The 17,690-nt window shown below is 41.5% G+C and overlaps 1 protein-coding gene across 1 annotated transcript in view; it reads left to right on the top strand.

The window, feature by feature from the left end:
• Nucleotides 1-375: 375 nt before the first annotated feature.
• The window catches only part of usp45 (ubiquitin specific peptidase 45), a 42,531-nt gene continuing 25,216 nt past the window's right edge, over nucleotides 376-17,690 (top strand). The window contains exons 1-5 of the mRNA XM_080005714.1: nucleotides 376-626; nucleotides 1,537-1,645; nucleotides 7,847-8,016; nucleotides 8,493-8,593; nucleotides 9,040-9,140. Of these exons, the coding sequence (XP_079861840.1) occupies nucleotides 1,543-1,645; nucleotides 7,847-8,016; nucleotides 8,493-8,593; nucleotides 9,040-9,140 (475 nt within the window). The 5' untranslated portion in view covers nucleotides 376-626; nucleotides 1,537-1,542. The remainder of the gene's footprint in view (nucleotides 627-1,536; nucleotides 1,646-7,846; nucleotides 8,017-8,492; nucleotides 8,594-9,039; nucleotides 9,141-17,690) is intronic.

A 17,690-nucleotide genomic window follows, 5' to 3' on the forward strand; every position in this document is an offset into this window, starting at 1 on the left:
TTTTCCAAGACTTCCGAGGCGGGTCGCTCCAGCCGGGACTCACCGATATAACTGATCTGAAGTCACGGCAACATGGCAGCGCAAACGCCGTTCACCCATTCGATGGAAAGTTTGCACTCGAGCACACGCCCAACTTCGATCTGAACTACTCTCTAGTCTTGTGTTACGTTATCATACGTTTTGCAGCTGGTATTCAATTAACAAACTTTGCAAAACAAACAAACGTTCACCGCACGCGTCCAACAGAAGCCAGGGAATACATTTAGATCGGGAGTGGGGAAACAACTGCCTCGGTGTGACCCATCTCCGAGGTGCAATGGAATGCGGCATAAAGCCCAGACGAGCCACCGTATAGCGTCACGTGTTTACTGTGTTTTGACCACGTGACGGCCGATACCTCCAGAACCCGAACAGTTTAGTCAAGTCAACGCGCAACCGAAGGCGTATTCCATCCCATTGCATGTTATATCTGTGTGTGTTGTCTTTACCACGATGTTCAAGGCTCAAACCTAAACGCAAATGTGAACATTTTTCAATAGAAGCGCATGTTCGTGTCTGCTAAGCTGTGTTAGCTAGCCCACGGCTAGCTATAGCAACGAGATCAACACAGGTGGAAAAGTTCAGAGGTGAGTGGACGAGGAAACGTATGCACGCGTGATTCAAATGTGTGATTTGTTTTGTTGTGTATGGTGAGACAGGGCAGGCCGTCCCTCCTGTCTTACTCGGAAGAGGCTAACTGAGGCCTTGCCTGTGTGACTGGAGTCTAATGAAACGCTAGCTTTATAGATAGATACTATCCACCCCCGGAGGGGAAGTGCGGCACAAAATGAGCACAAATCAAAACTTGTGGAAATATTCAATAAAACTAGAAATTGGTTAAAAATAGACAAGTTTGTCAATATGTAATAAACCTACAAAACATACATTTTGGTCAATATACAACAGACTTAAGAAATAACAATAAACGCCTGTATCAACGTTTCACACAAAAATAAGGAATTGTGCAAGTTTGCATACATATAAAATAAATGTGTGTGAATCAGTGGAAAACAAAACGGTGACAACAATGTAATATATACAGTCCTGCCAAAGTCTAGGTATCACTATCCGCATCCATAAATAATAATTCAGCTATTTTTCCAACTAATGTATAAGCAATCTGTTTTTTCTTTCAGTGGTTTTCAACCACCGTGCAGTGGCATACTAGTGTGCTGTGGTAGCTTGGCAGGTGTGCCGGGAAAATGTTTCAAATTCAACGTAAAAAATAAATAATTAATGAAAATTGGCTCTTGTGGTGCAATATCAAAATTGCAAGGCTGTACCTACTCACATCATCGTTTTATTTTTGGAAAGTTATAACTATTTGTATGAGCTATTAGTAGGATCACATTTAAACATGTTTTGGAACTTTTGTGACATTGTTAACAATATAGTAGTGTGTTGTGGGATTGTTTCATTGTAAAAAAACCCCCCAAAAAACATGAGTTAATTTTTCTGTTATTTTTAATGCAACTCCTTTAATCCTACTATTCAAAGCTCCAGATGCGGCTGAAGGACCCCTTCTCCCTAAAAGCTGTCGACATGACTAAGCGGACTAACAAGCCTCGGAAGCCTCGGGATGATGAGTCATCAGATGAAGTCAGCGGTGAGATGATGATATTTCTTTGAATAACTCACTTCAGTTAACTAACCATGACAACAATAATCTCAGGGCAGGTGTACAGCTTCAGGTAGACAAGTCAATTAATAAGAACTTGACATTTGCTTACTTATATGCGAAGTGTTTCAAGAATTGCAGCGAACATAAACTTTTCCACCTTGACAAACCGTGCTAGAATAAAAATCCACCCATGAACCGATTCTTCTTACTCTCAATCATCGTTCATTAGATGTCCTCTATTGCTCTCGATGCATTAGACCAAATGAATCTAATCAAAATGACTCTTTTCACTGAGGGACTCATCAAGACTGATTCTTAAAAAAGAGCATCACGGATCTCTTTCGAGAATCTGTGTGTAATGGGTAGCTGCAGACAAACATGGTGCTGGAGCATGAGCGTGTCAACACAAATGGGCGTGTCGGCACAAGTAGGCGGGTTGACACCAAGCTGTGACTGGTCAGTCGAAACACGTTTTCATTGGTAAATTCCAAACCTTGTGAAAAATGGTCAGTTCTGCCAAGCTTTTTCCACGTGGAACTTCTGCCTCGCTTTAACAGAGTAAACTCAGAATCGTCTCTTTCTGCCAAATACTACTGTTAAAGCTAAGTTACGTTATCTATCAGTAATGTAACATAAGATATGGTAAACTCAAATTAGCACGGTTTTGGAGAGTAAATTAAGTGATAATATCAAGACAATTTGCACATTATTTTAAAGCATTCTCGAAAGTCACTTTACTATAATGGATTTATCAGTGAGCTTGCTGTGATAGCACATATGTGAGCCAACGCGTACTTTTGGGTCATTTGGCAGCTTTCCAGATTTTTCCGCATCATTTGAAAGTGGAGAATCAGAGCTTCCAAACAAGGTGTCACTTGTGCACATCAAGCAAATATTTTTAAAGCTATGAGTTGTTAATGACAAGGGTGTGGCAAACTGTGTTTCTGAGATAATCACCTCCAAAGTTTTACCCTCACCAGGTTCATTCAGCCGGCTCCCACAATGCAAATGAGTTGATGGACAAACAAAACCTCATGGCTAATTAACATACTGCTGAATGGGCCAATCACGAACAGCTCAACAACACACAACCCATTTTGTTTTTAAAAAAGCTTTTATTTAACAGTAAGAATATACATGTTTTATAAAGGTGGAATTATTTTGGAGATTAAAAGTACGGACAACACAACAAAATGTAGAGGCTATCAATATTATGAGTCTCAAAGTCTGAAATCTAAAAATCTGTCACCAACCTCAACGGTCTTCATCACGTCATCAACTTCCTCCGTTGTAACAACGGGCATGTCGTTGGTCTCCTTCGGTGGTTCTTGAAAATATTCAGTTTCATTGTCACATTAAGTTTGAAATCCACTGTTTGAAATGTTCTCCAAGTCGGAAATATTATCAGATTCAGAAGCGCTGTCGTTCTCCGTGTCGCTGTGGGAGAACTGACTATCATCGCGGAAAATAAAGTCCAGTACGCGCTGCTAAGACTGACTTGGATCTATCGCACTGGTCAGATTAAGGTCCGAAAAATGATTCAAAGCTTCCGCCACCCACTTCGCATAATCCATAATGATACGGAGAAGAACGTTTTCACAGACAAGTGAGACCGAAACACCCTCGTGCTGCACTTTAACCGTCTGTTTATAGAAGTGATGTAGGTGCGTGACGCGAAGGGTTCTTCTTCGCAGTTTCACAACAGGCTTCACAGGCTCCGTGTGTATAAGAGTAGTATGATTTAAAGGTTGAATTCTATTAAAACGGTTTTAACATTGTGACTTCACATCACATGGAATATGGAGGAATGATCTTCACCCGGACGCTCGCTTTAAAGGAAACCATCGCTCGGTGTTATTCAGCTCTGTTCCGTGTCTCAGTAAGTGAACTGCATTTCCCCATGTAATTTAACGGGAATATTTAACTCCACGGTTTAACATTTTTCTACTATTTATAAATCAAACTTGGTTTTGAAAATATATTGACAGATAAAAAAAAAACACAAGAAGGGTTTTTTCAACTTATTTGGCTGCTCCTGGCGATTTTAGAAATGCGCGACATGGCGGCTTTTGCTGTGGTGGGACACATATCTTCTGTGCTACTGTGGTAAATGTAATGTTTCCATGTACATAACAGTGTTCTAATACATAATGCAGTCTTGAAAACAGCTGATCATGACAAAGTGACAACTAGGTGTCTTGAAATGATACGGAAACACTATACATCGGTCAACTTGAAAATGCTGCAATCTTGGGTGGTTGGTCGTCTGAGATTTAGATTGTTTTTCAATCCCAAATCCTTGTAATAACCGATAGCACAGTGTAGCAAACGCTCATAGAGTGCGTCACTACGTTGCCAATTGATCAGGGAGTTAATGGATATTGTATGAGTCCCTGCACACTTGTGCCTGTGTAATAGAATTATTTTAATTTCATACTGTGCCTGTGACTATGAAAATAATTTATAAATAAAGACAATATTTTTGTGAAGGTGGTTTCATCTGTGAGTGCAACTGGCAACTCTCACTGGGCCATACTGTTTTTCAAAAGGTGGTGGATGCTGTACTTTATCCAGCAACCCAGTAACTATGCAGTAGCTACTGGTTGATAGCTTTGAATAACCTTCAGTGAATAATGAATATTTTTTGCTATGCATAATATCCCCCAGTGGCCTTGCCATTTTTTCCAAGAACTAAGTTGAGACACCCAAGCATACGTGTGCTATTACAGCTATTTGTCAAATGAAATTTAACATTGTTATATACACATGACATTGAAATAGGAGGAAGGAGGGGAAAAGTATATATTAAATATATTTAACAAATATGAAATATTTACAAGTGTCTTATCCTTTTAATACAGGCAGTCATGGCAATATCTGGGAATGCCATCAGGATAGTACCGGGAGAACTCGTGAAGCCAATGCAATCCTTGAACCGTTGCATTGTCCACATAACAGAATGGCAAAAGTTTACCGGCTTTCCTCCTTTAGTGCAGATGGGTAGTTCTTAGAGTTTATCTCACCTGTTCCAAAACACAAATGAAAAACAAAATACTTAATACTTACTTAAATTAATACTTACTCACAGATGTTCCAGCACATCCCAGAGATGCTCAATTGGATCGGACCCTAATTCCGGCTATCCACATGATGGAGAAGAAAACGTAATTCATCAGACCAGGCACCTTCTTCCATTTCTCTATGTTCCAGTTATGAAGCTCACGTGCCCATTGTAGGCGCTTCCGGCGGTGGACAGGGGTCAGCATGGGCGCTCTGAATGATCTGCAGCTACTCAGCCCCATACGCAGAAAGCTGTGATGCACTGTGTATTCTGATACCTTTCTATCTTAGCCAGAATGAACTTTTTCAGCAATTTGTGCTACAGTACCTCTTCTGTGGAAATGGGACTAGATGGGCTGGCCTTTGCTCCCCATGTGCATCAATGAACCCCTAGGCGGCCATGACCTTGTTGCCGGTTCACCGGTTGTCCTCCGTTGGACCACTTTTGGTAGGTACTAACCACTGCATACCGGGAACACCCCACAAGACCTGCTGTTTTGGAGATGCTCTGACCCAGTTGTCAGGCCAAATAATGTTGATTACCATCAATTTTGAATAATCAATTTTAAATTATTGCCCTTAACCTGTAAAATTGAAGGTGTGTCTATTGCCTTTTGGGGGACATTAAAAAAAATGTAAGGACCACAGGTAAAACATAGCTGACTAAAGGATAAAAACCTTTTTTATGCAACCTTTATTTTTTGACCATACATAATGATTGGATGAGACAAATTCAATGGTTATAACAATAGGGTAGGACTTAGCAATGGGGAACTTTTTCTTTTTCTTTTCTTTTTGGACATTGTACAATGTGCTGTAGAAGATAAAAAGGTGTTCTGATGCCTCCTCTTCCTCTTTATTTAAAAAAAACTGGTGGTACATTGTCCCTCAGTGTTGCTTCTCCTTCTGAAAAGTGCGCAAATTTTCTGTCATATCTGCAATTGTGGATTGACACAAGCTATCCAAAACCTAACACACCATAGTCCTTCAAGTTATATCTTGATGTTTTCCAATATAGGATTGTACCCCTTGAGCTGAAAGTTCTCCACAAGCACCACACACCACCATCTCCTTATTCCACCCATGTCACGCTGAAGTAAAAAGCATAATTAAAATATACTTCTAATGACTTGGTTTTCACTTTTTAAACATAGGGGTGTCACCAAAGCCACGATTTGATTTGACTTTCGATTTTAAGGTCATGTTAATGCCATTGTTAAACTATGGAGTCTTGATTTGTAAAGAAAAACACTTGTTTCTCAATAAGTAACTTTTATTGAATATTAAAAATGATAAATAATAACAAAAATATGAAAATATTTAAACAACACACCTAAACAGTTAAGAGCTTTATCAAAATTGTATATATATGTATATATTATTATATTACTTTGAAGTCACTCACCAAAATTAGCGAAGAAAAATGGATGCTATTTTTGGGGAACACTGGTAGTAAATTACAATAAGCAAATTACTACCTGCAGCTCTGATCAGAGTAGTCTGTTTTCCTAACAAAGCAAATTAAAAACTATAGATGTATCTGCTTTACTCCATTTCCTGCTGCTGCTCCGCTGTGGAGCAGATTGCTCCTGAAAAAAATCTCGCCCGCGTTCTCCCGGCCCGGTAGCAAATGCCCCGTCAGTAGTTGGGAACCTATGCATTAGAGGACATTCCCTCTGTGATAATCGGATCGCTGCAGGTACGCACACCGATACTCCATGCTGCCGGTGCGCCAGTGTATGCACCTGACCTTCCCGACTGGGAGTGGGGACCGCTGGCGAGTTTGGGGGTTTTCCACTGCGGTCCCCACACTCACAATATTCGGTCCTCCATACGGAAAAAAACTCAATAACTTCTGATTTTGGATTCAAAATGGGATATGAAATGATGGAATAATATATGGATATTCCTGTCTATTTATACACCAGCTTCCGGAATTGCAACACGTGTCGCATCGCGCAGGTAAAGGGGCCAAAATTAGCGGGGAGTCCCGGGTGTCCTGTTCATGTCAAGAGCCGATCGGAGGTGGAGCCGAAAAAAACCTGTGTTGATTGCCGGGTCATTTTACCCTGGACTGAGACCTGGGTTTTTCCTTTCCCACTGGTGACAAATGCCGATTGTTAGTTACTGGGTTTTTGGTACAGTGGGAAAGGGGTATTAGTCATAAATAACCAATGATGTGCCTGCCTATACAGGTTGCTATTCAGTAACATATGCACTTTGTCCCAAAGCATACACCCTGAGGTCCACTATCACCACATCCTTCGTAGCATCTGCCTCCTAATACAAGGGATTTATTGCATTGTTTAATTTGACTTTATCTGAATTCATCAATGTTACAACAGCAATTGAAACTTACTGAGAAAGTGAGTGGGTCACAATTGCTGGGTGGGAGCCATGTTGGTGGGACATGCAAATTGACCACGTTAATGGTTTTCCATTAAGCAGATAGGTGAGGGATAACAACTCTGTTCTTTATTTTTACTGACAAAGTTTTACTTTTATTTTTAATGACAAAAAATGTGCAGAACTGAAGAACAACTAAGTAAGCTCTGCAGCGATACTGTTTGTCCTATTCACGGTGAATGTGTGTTACGATGAAGTCTGATAGACATCTCCACATATAAATTGAGGAACACAATCCGTGTCGCAGTCCAAGCAGGAACATTGAAACAGTAATGACAGGTCAACAACACTGAGTAATATGACAGGCAAGCAATGTTATCTACCCGCCTGTGAGGCTTATAGCACTGCTGACTAAGCGCATGAGGCCAAAGTGAATGTCCCCAGAGACCAGTATAGCACACCATTCACATTAAAGTGGTAAAGTGCAAGTAAAGAAAGACTATAGTAAACATGTGCTTATCTCTATGCAGCACAGTCTGTGACTGGTATCCTTGGCACCAGGGCCACTTAATAAATTCTTCACTGTGATATGCTGTGAAACGAAAGGTGTGTGTGTGTGTGTGTGTGTGTGTGTGTGTGTGTGTGTGTGTGTGTGTGTGTGTGTGTGTGTGTGTGTGTGTGTGTGTGTGTGTGTGTGTGTGTGTGTGTGTGTGTGTGTGTGTGTGTGTGTGTGTTATAGTTTGAGAAGGTGCTACCCTGATAATGCAATATCTTCATTAGGTCTGACCTGCCAGCATGTGAGCAAGGCAATAGATCTGAGCTCAGTGAAGAAGTCGGTGAGCTCCAGTGTATGGTCCGTGTGCGCTGACTGTCTCAGGGACAGGGCCATGATCGATGGACAGCCCACCAGCTCCAGTGACACCCTGGTCTGCCTCAAGTGTGGATTTCAGGTAAAATATTATTTAAATGACGCCTGTTTATTAGATAGTATCAAGGGCATCTGTTGAGATGGAGAGTCCAAACATTAGCTGTTCATTGAGCTTATTGACCGACTTACATGTATTGACTGTAGTGACACATTACAAGCCTCTAATGCAGCCTGGAAATGCTGTTTCAATTGAATGACTCGACACTTTTCAACACCCATTTTATTGTTGCACTTTATATAACAGAAGCCTGACAATGAGTTGACTCTGAGTTTTCCTCTGCAAACCTTCTCAGTGGTATCCGCTGGTTTCTTTCTTTTCATTTGGTACCAAACTGTCCTCTATATATGCGCTTTGCTGGTGGACTGGATATTTGGGGGTCTAAAGACATTCTGCAATCACAAGTACAGTTTATTGTCATAAAATGTTTTAAATTAATATATATAATTCTATATATGTGTGTGTATGTGCGCGTGCGTGCTTGTCATTTTTGATTCCAGGGCTGTAACCAGTCAGGGATCCAGCACTCTGCTAAGCATCACCAAGCTCTACATCTTGAGTCTCACTGCATCACCATCAGCCTGAGCACCTGGAAGGCCTGGTGAGAGTCCCTGGAGCGGCAGGAGCGTTGATATGGAAATGAAAAAATTGCAGACGTGGATGGTCCGGGTTAAGAAAGTCAAAGTCTTCCCCACTATTTTCAGTCAGCCATCTAGATTTGCCAATTAGCACAACCAATAACAACCTTAAATGAGTGAAATGTGGTGCCTGGGGGAGCAACAACATGTCAGGATTCATACTCTCTGAACCGGGAATTGGCACCACCGGATTGTGAAACAAATAAAGCATGCCTTTACACACATAGTAACACAATTCATCTCCAAAATGTCCCTTATACAAACATAATACTACCATGTTTTTGGACCATGTAGTCGCTGCTGGAATAAATAGACTAGAAAATTTGTGTGAACATCTGTTTCATTGGTTAAGATCAGTGCCACTAATAGTATCTCTCTGTCTTTGTGTTTTTCTTAATCATTCAAACAGGTGTTTTGAATGTAATGAAGAGCTCTCCACTCATTGCAACAAGAAAGCCTTGGCCCAGACCCTGGACTTTCTACAAAAGCACTCTGTGAAGGCAACATCAGGTAGAGCTGTAGGCTTGTTTGGTGGCACCCCGCAGCTTAAGGAAACTACTGATAGAAAATCCGGCTTTTGTAAGACCTATGGCCTTAGTATACTCTATACAGGGGTGTCAAACTCATTTTCACCTGGCCAGATGTAACTTTGAGGCAGTATAAATGTAGCTTAATGTAATGTAAAATAAATGCAACTACTCCTTAATGTAAAATAGCTCTGGATTTTTATTATGCAACTTACAAATATTACGTATATATTTGCATAAATGTAAAAATAAATGTTTGCTTGTTGCTCTGTTATAACATAAATCCTTTTAATTTGTCAGTTTATGAAACCCACATTACTCTATCAATCAACAATCAAACTATCCAAGTGAATAGGGATAAATGACAAGTTATGACATTAACTTTGTTCAAAACTTTTTTGTCATAGTTGAGAGGGGCAGAATAACGGTCCAACCAACAATTGTGAGCTGCTAAGAACATGTGTGACAGGTGTAGCATTTTACATAAACAAATGGCTGCACACAGCCTTGCAAGGGGATACATCCAACTAATGAGAGATGGTTTGATTACAGTGAACATTTGTCTGCATAAACACATAAAACATGAAAACATCTGCTCGCACAGATAGGTGCTCCCAAACATAGACAGAACACGGGCAGCATGGGGTCGAAGCTGTGGCATCAAACCAGGGGCCAGTTGACGGTAAAAGTCCTGGATTGCATCATCCTGGAACTTTGCTCTCAGGCCACTATCGCTTTGAAGCTCTATTAACTCCATCTGAAGATGTTGGGGTGCAGTGAAAGGATTGGCAAAGATGGCAAAGCCTGAGTGCTGTGCTCTAAAGTCAGAGAAGCGTCGATAAAGCTCATTCATTAACCGGCTCAGTTTGGTAGCTAGCTGAGTACATGAAAAAGTACCAGGAATGCGTCTGAGATGCTCTGACAAACAGGAAAGTGGGCAAGATTGTCCTGTTTCACTTGGTACATCCATAGATCAAGTTCACGCTGGAAAGCCGTGATCATGTCGGACATCTGCGTGATGACTTGTTTGCGTCCCTGCAGCTTCTGATTCAGTTGGGCGAGATGCTCAGTTATGTCACACAAAATAGCAAAGTCACACAGCCAGTTTGGATCTGACAGTTTAGACAAGGGTTTTCCTTTACTCTGCATGAAAAGAGCAATATCTTCCCTAAGCTCAAAAAATCGTTTGAGGACTTTGCTCCTACTCAGCCACCGTACTTCTGTATGGTATGGCACGTCGCCGTGCTCCCAGCCCATCTCCTTCAAGAACAGCTGGAACTGACGACGATTTAGGCCACGCGCCCGAATGAAGTTCACTGTTTTCATGACTGTGGTCACTATATCATTCATACCCAGCACCTTCCCACACAAAGCTTCTCGATGGATAATGCAATGCTACGTTATCAGAGGCGTGTGACAGTTACTTTTTTGCATTTTCTCCTTCATTCGTCCAACAAAGCCCGTTTTTCCTCCACACATTGCAGGTGCACCGTCTGTAGTTAATCCCACCAACTTTTCCCAGGGCAATGCATTTTTACTTACGGATTTCTCCACCGCATCAAAAATGTCCCGTCCTGTTGTGGTCCGATGCATGGCAGCTACATCCAACAGCTCCTCAGTGACAGAAAGGTCTGACTTGACACCTCTGCGCTGCGCTGTATCCATGTTGTCTGTGCTTTCATCAAGAGCTAATGAAAAAGCTATGTAGCTGCGTGTCTCTTCGGCCAGCTGTGTTGCCAGGTTTTCTGCTAGTTCCTTAACTCGGTCCATGATGGTGTTTCTTGATAAAGTGACATTTTTAAAAGTCTGTATCTGGTCAGGACACACCTGTTCACAGACCTTCAGCATGCACTGCTTCAAAAATGCACCCTCTGAAAAAGACTTTGCAGCGCGGGCAATTTCTGGTGTCAAAAGGCCGACGTAGATTGTACTCTTTGACAACCGCCACTGCCTCATAACACAAAAGACATACCGGTTTTTCTCCTTGAAGCACAAACATATATTCGCCTTCCCATCTTTCTTGAAACAGCCTTCCATCTGCATACATTTTTCTCTTCCTGGACATTTTGGGATCATTGTTTGTATTTCTTAATTCGGAAAATGGCACTGATGTGGAAACACTGCAATCTAGTGGTGGGATGCAGTCACTTTACGGGTAACATGATCGGCATTATAAGATATCCGACCTTTTAAGCTCTCGCGGGCCACATAAAATGACGTGGCGGGCCACATTTGGCCCGCGGGCCTTGAGTTTGACACATATGCTGTATAATAAGCACAGTGGTGATTAGATCATTTTAGATTCATTTAATTCATAGTATTTAATTTCCTAACCTTGAGTAATATAAGCTCTAAGTGAAAAGCCTTAAAAAAAAATAGCGTATTATACCCGACACAATGTTTTCAGTTGTGTTTCTTAATTACATGTATTCATGATCAAGTAGTAGCATGCCTGTTTATCAATCTATAATACAGCTTACACTAGTAGGAGTTAAATGGGTTTGTGTTAGCAGTGTCCATCTTTTTGCTTTGATGCAAGAATTACAGTAATATTTGTGTATTGACTTTGGCAGTCTCTAGATCCCGTGTACAGTGGTGGATCACACTGATGTGCACACACTCAAAGCCCTCACTTTACGAGGATTAAAGTAGCTCCACAAGGCTTCCAAAGCGGCACTGGTTCAAAGTTATTATTGCTAGGAGGTGTCGGTCATTCACAGAAACACCGGGAATTGACCCCAGACAGTACACTTACTCCCCCTGCTGGCTAAGGCCATTTACTTTTTACCTGTAGCTCACAGCTTCAGAACCACCAGCCTCTGACCTTTCAGATGTGTCTTTTGTACTACTACATTGGGTTTAGTAAAACTTTTGTATGTGTGCTGTTCTGTATTTCTCTTATTTTGTTTGTTTTAAAACAAATGGCTATTTTGATGGCTTTCAGTAAGCAATTTGCCAGAAAGGTTAAAAAGCAAGTAAGAGGCTTCTCTCTCCATGGATATAATGCTTTAAGAGTTGCTAGAGACTGGGAGGGTCTTTGATTCTTCGTTTGTTGGGACCAGTATTAACAAACGTAGTTATATCCAAACTATCTTAACTTCCATAAAAGAGATATAAAGACCAAACAACCCATATTAAATAGTTCTGACCACCTGACCCCCCCACCCAACTGCCCCAACCATATCAGCTGACCATATATAGACCTGCACATTCCATAGCTACACCCCCCTTCTCAGTGCTGCCTGTGTTCTTGCTTCCTGGGCCCTCCTGTTTTGGCCTGGCATAATCTGCACCAAGAAATGTGTTTGGTCTGCATCCCATGTCCTCACTACTAGTCTCTACTCATCTTTCCCAGTGTGCCCTCCACAGTGGTCCCTGTCTTGGGCCTGGCCGGCACTGTCACCTATCAGCCAGACTGTGGAGTAGCCAAAACCCCCTATCCCCCGCCCACCACCAAACTACTGCATGGTTGCACACATTAGAGGAATTAGGCGCTTGAGCGACACTTCCCGGCTGGGTTCCCTGAAGAATGAGAGCAGCTGTGTGAAGTTCAGCCACTGCTCTGTATATCTCTTTCTCTTTGTCGTTCCGTCTCTGCTTTTCCCTCGCTTTTTTTTTTTTTTTTTCCCCCCTCTCCTTGCACTGCTATGTGTCTCGCCACCTCTGGGCCTGTGTGTTGCACTTGTGGGAGTCAGGGTTCTCAACAAGTGAAAGGCAATGGAGCCATACAGCTGGAGTGCGCTAACTTTTACTGGACACAGACAGACACACACAAAGTTTGTCAAAATATGCATTTGGCTTTAACATTATATTTTCAGGCTGAAACAAATTGGTTTTAATGGGAATAATTAATTATCTGCACATATTGAAAATAACAGTTTGAGTGAAAGATCTTTTATATACCATGTACTGAGAATGTTTTTTTTGCTATTCTTACATTTTGACTTGCCTTTTAAATTTGAGCTGCATTGGCTTAGAGAGTTTTTATTGGGACCTTTTATCTGTGTGTTTTACATTGATGTGTTTGTACATTTTGGGGCAGTATTTTAGTGACGACTTAGTAGATGAGGTCTTACTGCTGATATGGTACAGGGGGTTGAATCTGTTGGTCTGAGTGGACACTACTTAAACCATTCCGCTTTACAGCTTTCACCGCCACCTTTCTTACAATCTGATTGTTCCGCACCGGCTGGTTAAATAGGTAAAGAAGCGGGCTGCCATTGTCATAGCAAAATGGACCGTTGCTGTCTGTTGAGGAGCTTGTGAAATTGCATTTCAGGCTGAAGGACAGATTTTAGTCAGAATATGTTGTTGTGCTCTCCTTTTCCAATAGACCCCAAGTACAAAGAATCCCCAGCAAGGAATCAATAATAGTTTTGTACAACAACATCTTGGGAAAGAAAGAAAATCTATTAACTATGCTCTCTCACCATCAAGGCCTTCAGTTCAAGTACCGGAGTCCCAGTAGAAAGTGAATTGTCCTCTTGGAGCTAGGCTTCAGTACGTAACACAGCTGGGGTTTTTTGTGGAGGAAATTAAAACATTGGTTTTGAATAGGCATCAGAGATTGTTGATCGCTGTGTTCAGCCCCATGTTTTCCTCTCCAGTTGCCTCTATTACTTCTCATCACTCTAGATATTCTTTCTTTCTTCTTTTAAGAGTGTGAGTTCTCAGCCATAATTGGCATATATTTTCTAGTTAGATACTACAGAGATGTTTCAAAGGTTGATTTGAGCAAATCATAACATCAGCAATAAAATTTGGCTGTAAGTCTTTATCAGCATATATACCAAAGCGCATGCATATATATATATATATATATATATATATATATATATATATATATATATATATATATATATATATATATATATATATATATATATATATATATACATACACACACACACACACACACACACACACACACACACACACACACACACACACCACACACAGCGTTGAACACAAATATTATAGGTTAGTTATTTTTTTTATTGTATTTCTTGAGAAAGATATTACCAATGGTGTCTTTGACATTTTATTTAAGACCTTCAGCCTTTTTTGTTTCAGTTTACCGGAAACTATGTTTCTCTCAAATCAATGACCTTAGGATAAGAATTCTTCAATTTGTCTGAACTCTTGAATTTAATTCATAAAAATGTGACTTTTTTTTTTCCCCCTTTTCTGTCGAAGCCTATGCATACACCCTTTCTCTCAGCCTCTTCCTCTGTCCTGCTCTGTATACATAGCTTTGATTTTTCTTTTTTTATAATTAGCATTGTTACTCGTCTGACATTAGTATGTAAAGTAGGACTGTTCTATCACTGTTCCCGTCTTCATTTCCCTGGTGCATAGCTCTGTAATGTGTAATCCGATTGGGTTGTTGTACCAGAAAGTCGCTTGTCAGGGAGACCTCTTGTGAGTCAGTAAGGAGCTTGTCCCCTGGTGGTGTTTTCATGAGGTAATCAAGGGTGTATTAGTCTTTATTCCCACCACCGCACACGAAACTAGGCCACATCGTGAGCAGCTAGAACTCCATGTTCCTGTGTGTGTATGTGCGCGCATATGTGCACGTGCACACACATGCACATGGAGTTCTAGCATGTGTGTTTGCAAGTACCATGGCACAGGGCTCTCTTGGCCTCAGATGGCAAGGAAACAGGCTTTTCATGCCCTGAAGTCACAACAAATTAGCAAATTATTAAGACATTCCAGGCCTTCCTCTTGACTGCTTGCATGTGGGGATCTGGCCTTGGCCCTCTGCACTGCTGCAGTGTCAGTGAACATGCAGGCATGGAGTGCACTGGCCATACCATGTGACTGTCTCAGCTCTACAAGCTCCTCATAATAGGTGCTGCCAGCAGCTTTAAACAATATTTTTTTTCTGTAACTCATTCAACACATATCTGATAGATAATTTAGACTTGTCTTTTGCTTAAGCAATAATCTTTTTCGCAACCCGAAATCAAAGAACATCTATTGTTCTTCTGTATGTCTTGTGAAACAGAGCAGGGTGTATGTGACGCATTGTTCTATGTGTGTGTCTGTGTTTGTCCGTCCACATGCATATGGCCAAGCAAGCGTGAGCACTGCGATGTTTTCCTCTGCCCTGGGGATGAGCTCCACAGTGTCACTGCTGCCCATATTGGGTGGCTGAGCGAGGAGGGCCAGGTGGTGGTGCCCGGCGTGGCACAGTCAAGCGTGGACGCAGCTCGTGCTGACATTCTCCTGGCCCCGGACCGCTGCAGGGAGAGGAAAAATCTGCTTTTCCATATGCTTGTGCTCGTTCCGGCTCCACCCCCAATCCCCCAGCCCAGGCCAGATGGCTCCCTGAACAGTGTTTACCTTTGGGTGACGGTCCCAGATGCAGAGTGTGTCCATAGGCATCCCCATTCTGCCCAGCTTCTTTACCTTCTTTCCCAGCTCCCTCCCAGACCCCAGTGTCCGTCACCACTCTCTGGGCCTGCCGAGTTTGTGACACCCTCTCTTTGTCTACTTTTCACTCTTAACATATTAACACTTGCATAAACCATTTGTGTTAGACATTTTTACTATTTCAGTATTTTCCTTTTGGGCTACACAGTGCATGGGCTACACAATGCATGGAAAACAACTGAGCACATAGTGGTCCCTATGTGCTCAGTTGTTTTCCATGCATTGTGTGGGTGTTGACATATGGGTGCTCCCTTATGGCCACAACAGTGGAGATAGACACGGCCCCCCAGATGTTGCCGTGTAGTGGGCCAGATGCTTTTGGCACCACTGGATGGGCCGCCACGGCAGCCAGTCGCCCCTGCAAGCTGAACCTCATCCCCTGCCTTCCAAGCCTCTTATCAAGCTCAAAAAGCGCCCTCTAGCCGGGTGCAATCACATGTTTGTTCATTTACTGCCTAGCTTTTGGAACCTGATTTCCTGGTGTGATTTTTTTTTTTTTTTTTGCCACGCCTGGTCATAACTGACCAAATGAGCGTCTAGGACCAGAACCCCGGAATCAATTGTATCATGAGTGGATGGATGAGCTTTGTTGTTGATAAACTCTTTGTTTTTTTATATGTATATTAATAGAATTATGCTGTCTCTTCATCATCATGTTAAATAGTGCAGGAAAAAAAAACCAAGTTAAATAATTTGTTACAAATGTTTACCACCACATTCAGGAAAATTGTTAATAGTTGCGATCCAACATGAGCCATGGGTTGTGTTAAATTAATTTTTGTGTGTGTATGTATATGTGTGTGTGTATGTGTATGTGTGTGTGTGTGTGTGTGTGTGTATATATATATATATATATATATATATATATATATATATATATATATATATATATATATATATATATATATATATATATATATATGGCCTTGGGATAAAGTATCTGTAAAGGAACCATGAATTTCAAGTAAGCGTTTGAAAGGTGTGTGTGTGTGTGTGCGTGTTAGTGTTAAAGTTCATGTGGCTCTTTCTTCTTCCTCTCACCCCTTGCTAATACATACAAAGGCATTTCTTTGTGAGATGTCTGCAAGGAAATGGAATCAAATTATGTGCTTAAGTATTAGGTGTCGGCTGATAAGCAGAAGCTTAAAAAAATATTAAATAAAAGAAAGCCAAGGGTTCACATCATTGGGGGGGGGGGGCACTGTCAGGGTCCTTGGCCTTGAAGAGGCTTGCTTGATAGCGGCCAGTCGTGGGCTGAGCACTGTTATTGGATGAATCGGTTTTTTTTGTGTTTTTTAGTGTGTTCTAGATAAGGAGTGGTTCCTTGAATTGAGGTCAAAGCGTGCAAGGAGCAAGGCCATGTTGGTTTTGAGAGCCAAGGGCCAGGTTGACTTGATTATGATGGCTCATGGCTGGGTTCAGGTTTCTTGGATTGGGTATAAATGGGTCAGGCTAGTGTCCTAAACAGCAAATCTGAGCTCTTGACTGGTTCATCGAGAGCCCCTTTCCCATCAAAAGGAATCCATAAAAATCCATAAGAATCCATAAAAAATATCCAGCAAATGCAGAAGGTAGTCATTCACACATTGGCCTCCTTTACGGAGAAGTTCCGTATTAAGTCTGTCCCCACATTAGATGACTGTTAGGGATACAGTACGTAATGGGTTAGGGTTAGTACGTTATTTCTAGTGTAGATGCGATCGTTTTGGCAATCTGTCGGTAATGGACGTAAAATCAGAATCGGTTTTGTTTCTTCCGGATGAACTCGGTCATCCCCGCTGAGCCCCTTCCCCGGACGCAATAACACTAACCCAAATGTTATTAAATCAGTGTGATCTTTTTTTCAACCTGTCCTACATGCTCTGCCTCGAGAGAAGGAAAATTCTCCACCTGTTTTTTTTTCTTCACGTAAACCTCATTCGCTCTGTGCAGAGTTGAGGACGGCTGTCAAAACGCAACACTTTATGTTACGCATCAAAGTCATTGATGCTGCTTAGTGTCTAGCCAATCAGTGCCAAATTTCAGTACATGACTATTGATCCGTTTCACTTATTTTCTTTTTTTTTTAAGGCTATGCAGAAGCTTTTTTATTTTA

The sequence above is a fragment of the Zeus faber genome, assembly GCF_960531495.2.
Source record: "Zeus faber genome assembly, chromosome: 8".
Classification (NCBI taxonomy): domain Eukaryota; kingdom Metazoa; phylum Chordata; class Actinopteri; order Zeiformes; family Zeidae; genus Zeus; species Zeus faber.